This window comes from Dendrobium catenatum, unplaced genomic scaffold (genome assembly GCF_001605985.2).
Source record: "Dendrobium catenatum unplaced genomic scaffold, ASM160598v2 fragScaff_scaffold_665, whole genome shotgun sequence".
NCBI lineage: Eukaryota > Viridiplantae > Streptophyta > Magnoliopsida > Asparagales > Orchidaceae > Dendrobium > Dendrobium catenatum.
In genome coordinates, this window is record NW_021319127.1 from 4,034,447 (window position 1) to 4,047,770 (window position 13,324).

Below are 13,324 nucleotides of genomic sequence, written 5' to 3' on the forward strand. Positions count from 1 at the left end.
TTTTCAGTATGTTAGATTATGGAAGTATAAAAAAATGATATACAAAAATAAGAAAAAAAATTGGAAAAAAAAAGTAAGATAAAAGAAGTATCCTAAAATATAGGTTTAACACCCGATAGGATAAACATTTTAAAAAAATTTAAATGAAAGGTATTAAAATTTTAGACTCTAAGGATAAATTTTGAAATAATGAATTTATTTTTATTCAGACAAAATTTGAATGAGCAAGCTTTGTGTAACTCATCCAAATTATCTTCCACGTTTTAATTATTATGCAGATCCTGAATAAAAACTGGAAACTCCAAATTTCATTTACCATGAAAATACCATCTGACTCTAAAAGTCTTTAAAAGCAAACATCAAAAATAAATTAAAATTGTATTCTTCGAGATGATTAAATCAGAGTCAATCCAAAATTTTTCTGGAAGGCTAACCTAAGTCCCACTAGTCAAAAAATGATATAAGTTTAAAAAGAGAAATGAGGTCCACACGCAGAGGAAACCCATTACTACTACAACGGTCCAATTTTTTGCCGAAAAATAGTTTCACCGTTTGCCGTTCCGTATCCGTTGTTCGATCCATTTAAAGCGAAAGCTTCGGCCTTTTTGCTTTTGTTTGATGTAAATCCAACCCGAACGAGGTCAAAGCTCTGTTTTTTTTCAAAGTCGATTTGGAGCGCGCGAAGAAAGTTTCGATATTTGAACACTTCGCAAGCAGCTATCTACGTTTAAAGTTGTGGTTGTAGGATCCCAAGCACTTTCCGTATTCTGAGGTAGTTTCTTTGCTTTTCTTTTTATTATGCTTAGGTTTCCAACTTTTTGATCGATTTGTTAGTTTTTGCATTCGATTTGGGGGTTTTGAGTATAGAGTGAAAGCTATCCGTTTATCGTCGGCCTGTCTTCTGAAACTGCTTTTTGATATGTATAGATGGGTTATGAGGTCCAGTGGCTTAAATAGTTTTTGTTACCGTTGTGTTTTTGCTGGCTTTGATGTTTCAAGATGGCTCTTTAGATTTTGTCGGCCACCGTAATTTAGGAAGCTCTCTTTCTTTGGGGCTTAAATCCATCCTCTTGTGAAATTTGTGAAGTTCTTGCTACTTCTTGCTTCCGAATCCCTAATTTTAATAATAGGCAGCATCAAATCTTGTTACGTAATATGTAAGTAACTTTTTCTCAGGGCTATTCAAGATATCTGATTGTTGAAGTTGCTTTGACTTTATATCACTCATGGAGTAGTAAATAGGGGAAATCAAGTGAGAAGCTTAATTCTTTTAATATACGAATTCTTTTTTATCGGATTTCCGCTCATGAGAAATTAAATCTTTCTTATCGAGAAGAATTTCCTGTCATTTCATTTCCTTAATTCATTAGAAAGTATATGCATTCTTTCTAATTCTTTCTTTGTCTCCCAATTTTTAACCACCAATCATAGAATCGTGCCTTTTGCTGTTCTTTGAGACATAGCAGTTTGTGATTGTTGTTAGAGATCAACAGACTTCATCTTAATTAGATCTATTACACCTTCAGGAGATTGCCCTCTTTTTTATTCTATTACTTATGTCATTGTTGCATTTTCGTCCTTGTTACTCATTTGTGGATAAGGTTCCAGCCAAAATTTGGACTTTATTGTGTTGTTCTTATCATTATAATAAGCGGTTTACCGCTTCTCAGTTAGCCATTTGCAATTAGTTTTCCCCTTTCTTTGGAAAGTTTCTTCATGTTATATTAATTTTTTTTTATGCCAACTTCCTCAAGCATTTATTTTATTATAGGCTTTAACTTATTTATCATGATTAAGCTATCAAAAATCTTGCGCTTATTAGTTAATCTATCTTTTTATGGAGAAATCATTTCGTGAGGAATACGGATGGTAAAGAATAGTCTGGATGTGAGTATACAGTGTGTACTATAATTTTATACGCAGTTTGATTTTTTTTATGCATAGTATGTATAAATACTGTGTAAACTCATATGCGGACGGTTCTTTACCATCCGGACTCCGCACGAAATAATTTCTCCTTCTTATGAGTCTGTTTCTGTATGAGTTCTCCTATTCTCTGTTCACTCTCTTACACTGACTGTGCTTTTTGTTTTTATAGACAGGTACCATTGTTGTACCTGTTGTCATTTTTTGATCTCTCTGTCATTCTGTGGCCACCAGTATGTCTAAAATTAGTTCATCGAAGACACCGAACGCCAAGTTTTACAAGCTTCCCGGATCTGTTTTCTTTCGAACCTACTCTTTTGATCCAGATATTAAACAAAATCGTAGATCTACAAGGGCTTCTACTGCTCCCTCAATTAAAAAATCACGTAATAATGGTTATGAAAAAAAGGGTACTTCTTTTCCTCCATATTCAACATTTGCAGATGGGAACAGTAAATACACGAATGACTTAAGAGAATTCAGTGATTTTAAGAACCAGTCAGTGCAGGAGCTAGAAAAGTACTGTATAAACCGGGCAGAAGAGACTACACAGAGAATTAATGGTTGTGTGAAGGTTGCTGAAGAAATAAGAGAAGTTTCCTTAAGGACACTTGGGAATATTCATCAACAGGGTGAACAGATTACAACAACCCATGAAACGGCAGCAACCATTGACTATGAACTTAGTAGGGTATGTAACTTACTTTCTTTTTCTTACTGTGTTTTCAAGGCTTTTGAGTTGAGAAATATGAATTTGTTGTGTGTCTTTGAGTCAGATAAGATTTTTTTTTTTAAGTCAGATAAGATATATTTCAGCAGTCATATTGTGAAGTAAAAATGCAATCTGAAATGAATCAACTTGTTCATTTACATTCTTGTTGATTATGACATACTTATTTCAGGGTGAAAGGATCTTGGGAAGTCTTGGGGGACTCTTTTCTAGGACTTGGAAACCGAAGAAAGGCCGCGAAATAAAGGGACCTGTTCTCTCAAGAGGCAAATTCAGAGACGTTTCGCTCATGAAAAGGGGGAATAACATGGAAAAGAGACAAAAGCTTGAATTAAATTCTTTCAAGCCTCGATCAAATCCTCAATCATTCTTGTCTGAACCTTCATCTACCCTCGAAAGGGTCGAGGTATTTATAGTTCAAAATCCGAAGTTTATATGGTAAAGTGCTAGAGAATGGTAGTTCATTTATACTGATTACTCTTATTCGACAGATGGAGAAGATGAAACAAGATGATGCTCTTTCAGACTTGAGCAGCTTATTAGGTGAGCTGAAAGCCATGGCTATAGACCTGGGATCTGAAATTGAAAGGTTGGTTTGCCCTTCTTCCCGTTGAAGAGTTGTTTATCCTTACAATCAAATAATTAGCATAGTTTGATTCCCTTTCGAACTATAACGTCGTTTCATTTTATTTGAAATTATATATAAGGTTAATGATGATGATGATTGAATGAATTTAATATCTGTTCATTTTGGGTGATTGCAGGCAGAATAAGGCCTTGGATCACATGCAGGATGATGTGGAAGAACTAAACATGAGAGTAAGGGGTGCAAACCTTCGTGCTCGTCGTCTGATAGGAAGATAAAAAGCAAGTCCTTTGCCAAATTTGTATTATTCATTCATTACTTCATTGTCAGCAGAATTTTTTTGTTTTTTGTTTTTTTTCAAAATTGGGTCATAATGATGAACATCATCTTTTTTGGCAACTTATTATTTTATTAACTTTCCCAACCCTTACATTGGGTCATTGTAATGAATTTTGTCTTGTGCATATATACCCTCTTCCAATTGAAGTTTTGATCTTTGTAATGAATTTTTGTTTGTGTATGTATCCTAATAGTCATTATTATTTTTTTGTTGCTTTTTAGAAATTTTTTGAACTAAAAAACTATTGTAGAAAGCAGTAAAAAAACTATTCTAAACAAAGCCTTAATCTCAACTCGTGAGATAAACCTCAAGAGTTTGAGACTTAGAGTTGTAAAACAGTTTTGTATTAAGAGGAATACATGTATGTCCTATTACTTTGTTTTGTGTACATGTATGTCCTTTTTAATAGAGAATTTAATCAGCTTGCTTTTGTCATCTATATCTATATAGATTTTGATATCTTTTTATAATGCTTGAAGTTTTCATTTTTGCTTTTGCATTTATAATATTCTCTTCTACTAGATGTTTTTTATATAGAAAGTTAAAGATATTTTTTCTTAACACTAGCCACATAGCATTATCACCATCCTCCTAATGATCATGATATAGGCACAATTTAAGTCAGTTTCTCATAGACTATCCAACTGGTCTCTAGCAAAGACCAAGTTGTTACGGCAAGTGAGCTAAGGTTAGCCTTCACAACTACCTTTGAAGAGTCGGTTAGTAGTTGGCCAATCCAGTGAATTGTGGAAACTTGTTTATCCTTGGTGATTGAGAAAAAGGAACATTTAGAGGGGTTGTGGAGAAAGAATAGAGGAATTACTATGATTGAGTTACTCTACGAGGAGCCACAAAATAAATTAGATAAAAGAAAGTAGAGATTTATAGCGATTTGATCCATAGAAATAAGTCCACTATAAGAACGAGAGAGACAGAGAAAATATCCACTATGGCAATAAATATATGATATGGTAGCATCCAGGACGAGGATCAGGGAGGTGCTGGACTGGCCAATTCACCTGGGAGGGGCGGACTAGGGTAGGGTGGACCGGACGGGGTATTTCGGTCCCTCTTGTGAGGCTAATTTAGAGGCTGATTTGGAAGGGCTTAATTAGGAGATGTTTCCTAATTGAAAAGAATAAATTTAGTGATTAATTTAGAGTGGATTAATTATTATATATTTTCTAATTAAAGAATGTAGATTTGGGAACTAATTTGGGAGTTGATTTGGAGGGGATTAATTATGAAATATTTCATAATTAAAGAGGAAAGATTTGGGAGCTGATTTGGAGTGGATTAATCAAGATATATTTTCAAATTAAAGATAGAAAATTTGGGGGCGAATTTAGGGGCAGATTTTGGAGAGAAATAATTAAGGAAATAGGGCATATTCGGGGGCTTATTTAGGAGGGAAGAAGGAGAGCTTATTCAAGGATAAGTTTCAGGTTTATTTACGGGATGCAGATTTTTTAGAGTTATTACAATTTTCTTTTTGTGAAGCTTCCTAGCGACCCTAGGTTGTTTGGGAGAGCCGATCAACCTCTCAAATTGTAGATCACATGTATCTTGCTTTTCTATTGAGTTGCAATCCAAAAATTAGTCATAATCCCTCAATTTCTTGCAGTTTTTTGTTGTTTACCTACCATTTTATGTTGTTTTCTTGCTCGTTTTACTCCACGATGTATCAAATTGGTATTATTGTGCTGTCCTAGGTTGAAATCTAAGACCCTATAGCTGATTTCTAATGTATTTTTATTCACACTTTGTTGATTTTTGTTGTTTGCATACCAAAATTGTCAATTTTTGCTATTTTTCACGGTTTAGAACCTAATTCCTTGAATGACAACATAGAAGATGAATGCGTTAGAAGACAAGGTGGAAAAATTGAGGGTCGGGATGGAAAAAAAATATTCTAGAATGAAGGAGATTTTCTGGAGTGGAAGGGAAGATCATAATAGTGGAAAGAAGACATCCATGAAAAATCAATTTGAGAATATTGAAGTCATGATGAAGAAAATGATCGAGATGAAGTAGAAAGATTCACCGATGATTCATAGGGTTGAACCAAAGAGAAAGGAAATTCTTGAGGAGATGATGAGAAAGCTCATAGAGACGTGATCCAAAACCCCACTGACAATTTTAATTGCTAACCCTAACCAAGATTTGACAGAGATTATCTTGGCCGAATCTAAGGGAAAGGAGATCGGATGGGAAGAGTTCAATGAAGAGAGCCCCTTTCATCAAGAGCCACCTCCTATGACTTTAATAAGGGGGAAATAAGATTTTTGGATGGGGGAAAATAGAAAGGGAGTTTTATGATGAAGGTAATAGGGTGACCGACCACCATGTGAGGTTTTTTGGGTAAGGGGAGTAGATGATGGGAGGAGGGAGATGACCCGAGCCATGGGGATTGGGTCATGGGAGGCGGATGGTGGAAAGGTGGGATTTCCACCCTTGAGACACGGGGGGAACCATGGTCGGGAGAGGAAATTGGGGCGTAGATGCTTGGGTTAGGAAACTGAAGATGCCAAAATTCAAAGGGGAGGATGCCCATGGGTGGATATACTTGGTGGAGCTGCACAACTTGGAGGAGGTTTGAAATTCTGAGTTGATTAGGTGGCCCCCCTTTCGAAACAAGGTGTTTCTTAATATTTTCTCATCCTCGCACCTTGAGCATAAGGTGCATTTCGAGAAGGGGAGTATTGATACGATAGCATCTAGGATGGGGACCAGGGACGGACTAGACCGTTTGGTCTACCAAGGAGGGGCTGACTAGGGCAGGGTGAACCAGGAAGAATATGGGGGGAATATTTCGGTCACCTTTGTGGGGCTGATTTGGAGGAGATTAATTTGGAGATATTTCCTAATTGAAGATGGTAGATTTGTGGCATAATTTGGAGGGGATTAATTATGAGATATTTCCTATTTAAAGAGTACATATTTGGGAGTTGATTTGAGGGTTGATTTGGAGGGGATTAATGAGGAGATGCTTCATAATTATAAAGGACAGATTTGGGGGTTGATTTGGAGAGGATTAATTATGAGATTTTCCTAATTAAAGATGGTTGATTTTGAGGATGATTTGTGAGGGAAATAATTAAGGAACTAGGGTAGATTTGGGGGCTGCTTTAGGAGGGAAGAAGGAGAGCTTATTAAGTTTAGGATTTATTTGGGGGATACAGTTTTTTTTTAGTTACTAAAGTTTTTTTTTTTGTGAGGGCTTCCTAGTGACGTCTATGTTATTTGGGAGAACCGATCTACCTCTCAAATTGTAGATCACCTATATCTTTCTTTTCTAATGAGTTGTAATCCAAAAATCAGCTATAATCCCTTAATTTCTTGCAGTTTTTTGATGTTTACATACTATTTTTTGTTGTTTTTCTTGCTGGTTATACTCTACGGTGTATCAATATTGTATAACTAAGAGATCTTCTAACATTAGGAGTAAGTGTCTAGAGAAGGCGAGAAAAGAAGGTAAAATTGTAATAAATATATATTAAAATTGGTAAGAAAAGTATGACTTTTTTATTATTATAAAATATGGGGAGAGAAAAATAAACAGAAGGCATGATTCGAGTTTTTTTTTCTAGTAGATGAGATGGAGATACATTTGTATATCTTTGAAAATAACCTTTTTGAATGAAGCCACCAATCTCAAAGGTTAAAATGAATGTGTGTGGCAAAAGGTGGAGAATAATTCTTGGAGAACACTTTCTATGCAACGATTGTTTTTGGAGATTTTTGAGAGTTTCATGATCAATAACCTTTGATGGTGAGTAAATTTTTGAATGAAGTCACCAACCTCGATGAAGATTTTATAGCCAAAGTTAGTGTTTTAATTCATAGGCAGATAATGATGATGAGCTAACAATCTACAATAATGATGACGAGTATGCGATGTTAGTGCATTGATAAAGTAAGGTTAATTTAGTGTCATTGTAACGTACAACGGGTTGGAGATTTGAGATTTTGTATAGAGGGGTGAGAATTCAATGCAAGAATATTGAATGACTAGTAATAGGTTCAATGTTATTTTGGGCATCGATGTGCTATGCTGAATGCAATTTTGTAATTCGCTAGATACACCTGGCATTGCAATATATCGTCATAAATACTGGTTTGGAATTTTTCATGAGGCATGTTGAGGAAGGTTCAAGGCTTCAAGAGAGTACATCTAGGTGAAAAAAAAAAAAGAATGTTAATTGAAGGGTTTAAATGGTTCTCAAGATATGCTGAGAGGGTCTGTGATGATCTCCAAAAAGATCTACTAATCGATAGAAGTTGTCGAGAGGGCTGCCTCTAAGATAGATTTTTTTTAGAGTGTCTCCATGGATATGCCACTCAAATAGCTTTCCTTAAAATATTTGAAATTTCTTGTCAAAATTATGCGTTCAAATTCTTCCAAAATTAAGAACTTCTCACCTTTCAAGTTGGGGAAGAAATAGAAGGTGAACCATACTTGCTGGGCCGAATTTAAGCAGGCCTTTGAAGTTTATGTGGGCTCTAAAAGTTGTAGTTGGATTGTTAGTTAACATTAGGTAGTCCATACTATGGTTTCATGGCTTTAGAAACCTGGGTTTAAAACTCCTTATTTATTTATTTATTAATAGAAATTTATATTATGATACTGTTCTTATTGTATGAATTTAAAGGTGGCATCTATGAAAATGCAAGTCTTTTTTTAATCAATGAATGATGATTTTTTTTAATTGGACTGATAATTTAGTTAATAAATAAATAAATAAATAATTTGACTCTAATCTATTAAAATTATTTTTAAATTTTTATTGGTCTTTTTTTAATTTTTGACAAAGAAAAGATGCTTAAATATTGGTCTTTTTTTAATTTTTGACAATGATGTTTTTTGTAGTAATAACAGCTCATTGAATGATCGGGCTTCTTGGTGGGGCCTATAATTAACTCGGAAAAAGAGTTAATTTGACTATAATCAAACATAATAGATATTTTTAATTTATGGTGATTTAGGGGACAATGGTAACAATATTTTATAAAATTAATTGTGAAGTTATTGTGAGAAAAAATTACTTAATTATTGTGGTTGTCAAAAGTAGTTTTTTATCAAATTTTTTTTAAAAAATAGGGACAAAATAAAAAGAAAATAGTAGCAAAATAAAATTATGACTGCTGTTTGAAAAATAAAACAACAAAAAAGCTGTCTCAAACATACCCTTGATTTGGCAAAAGTTATTTTCGTACTAACACTATCAATTTTTTTTATACTAAGACTTCATTTGGGACAATTTTTTACTACTTTTTAAAACAAATTTTTAATACAAATTTTTAGTCTAAAAAATTTTTGTACTAAAAAATTATTTTAAAAAACACTAAGTAAAAAAGTTGTCCCAGATAAAACCAAAGTCAAATCTTACTGATATTTTTAATTTCTTATAATCCAATTTTGTCAAGAAAATGTGGCCGTCGAATGATATAAAATTAATATGATTTGTCATGGCAGTTAAATTAAGGAGGATTTATTTTGTATGGATTCTGAATGAAAAAAATCATTCGGATTATAAATATATATATATATATATATATATTATGTACAAATAATGTGTACACTAATGTGATAATAAATTAAATGAAACCTTACAAACATTTTCAACTTCACGTGATTTAATCTTATTGTAATTATATTAAAATATGGAGAGCCATATTTTTTTTCGCATTATTCTTTTGAATAAGATCATATGATTCATATCATACAAATAAGATAAAATATTGGTCTTTTTAAATCTTGAAAAAGTCCCTTTCAGTAGTAGTTGGTCATTTAATGATGATGTGATGTTTCATAACGAGGGTTTGGAAAAAAAATAAATAGAGGCTAATTAATTTAAATTATTTGTATATTTTATTAAATTAAATTAATTCCTGCCTAACAATTAAATATTTTTAATTTCTTATTATTTAATTGTAGAAATGTTGTGTCAAATATTGACACCCCTACCAATACTCAAGAGCCACAATTTTTCTTTTGAATAACATTAAATGATGTTTTTTTTTTTTTATGTTTGGCTCTTTGTCTTCTGCTATTATTTGTAATTGGATAAATAATTTTATTGGAAAATCCGAACCCTACCCATTTTGAAAATGGGTCGGGTCTAACCCGAAAATTCCGGATCGAATATTCATGTTGTGTCAAATATTGACACCCCTACCAATACTCAAGAGCCACAATTTTTCTTTTGAATAACATTAAATGATGTTTTTTTTTTCTTATGTTTGGCTCTTTGTCTTCTGCTATTATTTGTAATTGGATAAATAATTTTATTATATTTTTGTTTCAAATAAAATGATCAAAATTCTATTTCAGATATATTATCTTATGGTATGAATATAAGAGCTAGGTTGTTGTGATATTACAAATGTTGGAACAAAATAGTTGCACGATTTTTTTTTTTCAAACAATTTCAATATTTTTCAAATAATATTTCTCTTCGATATTGAGTGATGTATATGTTATAAAATTTCATCTATTTCTGGAATACAATCCATTTGTGACGGGTTAAACAATTGCAAATATATCACAAACATCAAGTAATGAGTCCCTAGCGTCTTGCAACGCCGGTTGCTAATTTGCTCATCAAAAATATTTTGTGACTAATTAATGCAAGAACAAACATTTTATGTGCATGTAATGACTTTCCAGACTATATAGGTGTAAACTAATAGTGGCTCTTGAGGGCCTAATTGCCCTCGTTCATTATTTGTTAGCACTTGATTTTATTTTACGTTCACATGTGACTTAAAGTACACTGTGCATAACGTAGACATCTCTTCAACCACATAAGCCTTGCAAATTGGCCCTTTAACATTCAAGACAAAATTTACTTGTGTCATAATAAAATGAAGGGCTAAGGTTTTAACTATTTAAATTGACCTTTACCTTACAAAAGGAGTCATGCATGAAGACAATATTGATCCTCCAACAATTGTCTTGTGGGCTAGCTAGGTTAATTAACAAGTGTTCCATAGAGTCAAATATGAAAAATTTTCTTAAACTTTAAGATAGTTTTGATGATATTTATCTCTATCACTCTTAGAAGATGGATATATAATGTAGTATAATAAATATAAAAAGAGAATAACTCAACTCAATTGATGTATCTCAAATTAACTTAGATATTAAGACATAAAAAACATGTGATAATAATCTTTATGTAAAAGTAAGACAATCATGAGTCTTCATGCCATAAAATATAATATTGTAATTTTACACACTTAGACTGATTTAAACCCATACATAGACAACCTCTATTTAGTTATTTTTCATGAAGCTCAATTAACTCAGTTCCATGTCATTTGCATAACAATTCTAAGGATTGATTTCTCTATAAACGTATTGGATCCACAAGTTGAGTGTCAAGGACTAAAGAAGTGATATTAATAGGCAGTTCTAATCTTCCTACGCCAACTAACTGAGACAGGTGGACCCAGTTCACTTATCTATTCATAACTACCTCGAAAAAAAATATGAGAATCAATATGTTTCTACATATACAGGCTAACATAATTCTAGTAGCATTCTCAAACTATATGCCTATTCTTATTCAATCTTCTGCCTGAGATTCTGTGATCGAATGTGCTTGTCTTACTGTACTCCCAAAACTTGATCCTATCTTACCATTCTCTCATTCAAACTCTCATCCCAGTCTTGAGATGCCTTTTATGCTGAGGTGATTTTCATCAGCTGCTCCTCCAATTCCATCTCTGCCATATTGTATATTGGGATAGGGAAGATACCTTTGTAGATTATTTTTTTTAAGAGTTTAGGTGGAAGATGATTAAGCTTAGTAGCACTTCTTTTGAATTTAACTTTTAGTTTTGATTTGGGTAATTTATTGGATGAATTTGCCTATAACGATAAACATTATAACAAAATGCTTTATTATTGTTAGATAATACCATTAGTAACATCGATTTAATCCTTGTCATATTAATTGTATTTTGAAATCATTCCAAAAATTTCTTGGCCAAATTTAGTTGAATTCAAAGTATTCATAAAATTCAAAATTTTAAAATAGCTAGAGAACCATATCTGCAAATTACTAAGGCTGAAATTTCTCTCCTCTCCCTCTCTTGCCAAAAAAAAAAAAAAAAAATCCTCTATTTTAAAAATTTCTTCTCTTGCTGGCATTGATGTTCGGGTGTAGCTAAGGGTGTAAGTGAGCCGAGCCGGCTCGAGCTCGATACATTTATGGGCTTGCGAGCAGAGCTTATCGAGCTCATGAGTCGAGCTCGAGCTCATTTAGTAAACGAACTCGAGTTCGAGCTTGATGTGGCTCGACTCGTGAGCTCGCGAGCTAGCATGAATTATTTTAGGATTTTTTTAAATTAAGTAATTATTATTTTTATTAAATTTTAATCTAAAAAAATAAAGGGCTGTAGTAAGCTTTTTTTTTTTCCTTAAATTAAGCTATAGCTACAGTACAACACTATTTGCCTATTTATTACTCCACTGTGGAGCACAACGATTCTTCAAACTTTATATATCTTTTGATTTCTAGCCCAAGGTCCAAGTTTCTAAAAGTCCAAATTCCCTTTCATGTGGGAAGTGATCATCTATTTATAAATTTTTTAGAGCGACATGCTTCGCAAATATGGAGAATAACCATGGCAAATTCGGAGTGCACCATCGTACGACTCATATCAATTCTTTCAATCATATAGTGTTCATGCAGCATTTAAATGCTTTATGATGTTCGAATTAAGCAATCTTAGGCTCGTTGGATTAGTCTCATGATGCAACTCAATTTGATTATAAATATGTTATATTTGAAAATCATTTAATCATTCAATTTATATTTTGAAGCTTTCAAATATGTTTCAGCCCTTTGATTTGGGCTAATTTGGATTCAGATTAGACCAATTTTGATATCGTTTGGTTCATCTCATTAATACATTCAATTTAGTTATAAATTTGTTGAAATTAGAGCTAAGATGATCTCACATTAAATTTTGAAAGTTCCCAACTTAAATATACCTTGATATTCATGCTCGATCAATACCATTTTTGGTTAAATATGAATTAGAATAAATAATTAGAGCTAAAAGTTTTATAGTTATTTTAAAAATTTTCAATTTTATTCTATATTAGTTCATAAACATGTAACAAAGGAGCACACGCGAAGGAGCTGTGGAATATAAAAAATGATTATTTAATTATTGCAAGGGAAACTCTATAAAAAATGACTATTTAATTATGCGAAATTAGTGGATCATATTCACATTCTTTTTGAGTTTCGCTATGTTTTTTTCGCTCTGCTAGGGTTTGGAGTTTGGAGCCGTTTCTTCCTTCGCTGCGAGGTTCTCCGATCGTTTCACGGAAGATTTCTTCTTCTTTTTTTCTCGTTTCTCAGTGTTTTTGTTAGTAATGGAGGGTAAAAGGCTATTGGATCATGGTTTTTTATCTGGTTCGTCTTCTTCTCGGTCTTTCCGTGAGGCCCTTGCGGGCTCTACTGTTTCGAAATTCTCTTTCCCTGATCTAAAGGTTTCGTCTTTCCGGGACTTCCTTCACTGTGGATTTCAGATGAGGAAGTGCTTGCCCTTGCTTCCTCTTTTGAGTTTGCGCTTGTCGGTAAATTTCCGGCTTATCGCCCGTCTTTGGAAGCTATTCACATTTTTTTTTAATCTCAAGCTTAATGATGTTTTCTCTATCACTGTTCTTAACTCTAAGCATATTCTTATTAAATTGGAAAACGACTTGGATTACTGTCGTGTT

At 33.0% G+C, this 13,324-nt stretch overlaps 1 protein-coding gene across 1 annotated transcript; it reads left to right on the forward strand.

Moving 5' to 3' along the window:
- Positions 1-520: 520 nt before the first annotated feature.
- On the forward strand, positions 521-3,733 carry LOC110092818 (putative SNAP25 homologous protein SNAP30). The gene is made up of 5 exons (XM_020817497.2): positions 521-772; positions 2,099-2,617; positions 2,829-3,062; positions 3,148-3,245; positions 3,421-3,733. The coding sequence occupies exons 2-5, from the start codon at positions 2,162-2,164 to the stop codon at positions 3,518-3,520; spliced, it is 888 nt and encodes a 295-aa protein (XP_020673156.1). The 5' UTR covers positions 521-772; positions 2,099-2,161; the 3' UTR covers positions 3,521-3,733.
- The last annotated feature ends 9,591 nt before the right edge of the window (positions 3,734-13,324 follow it).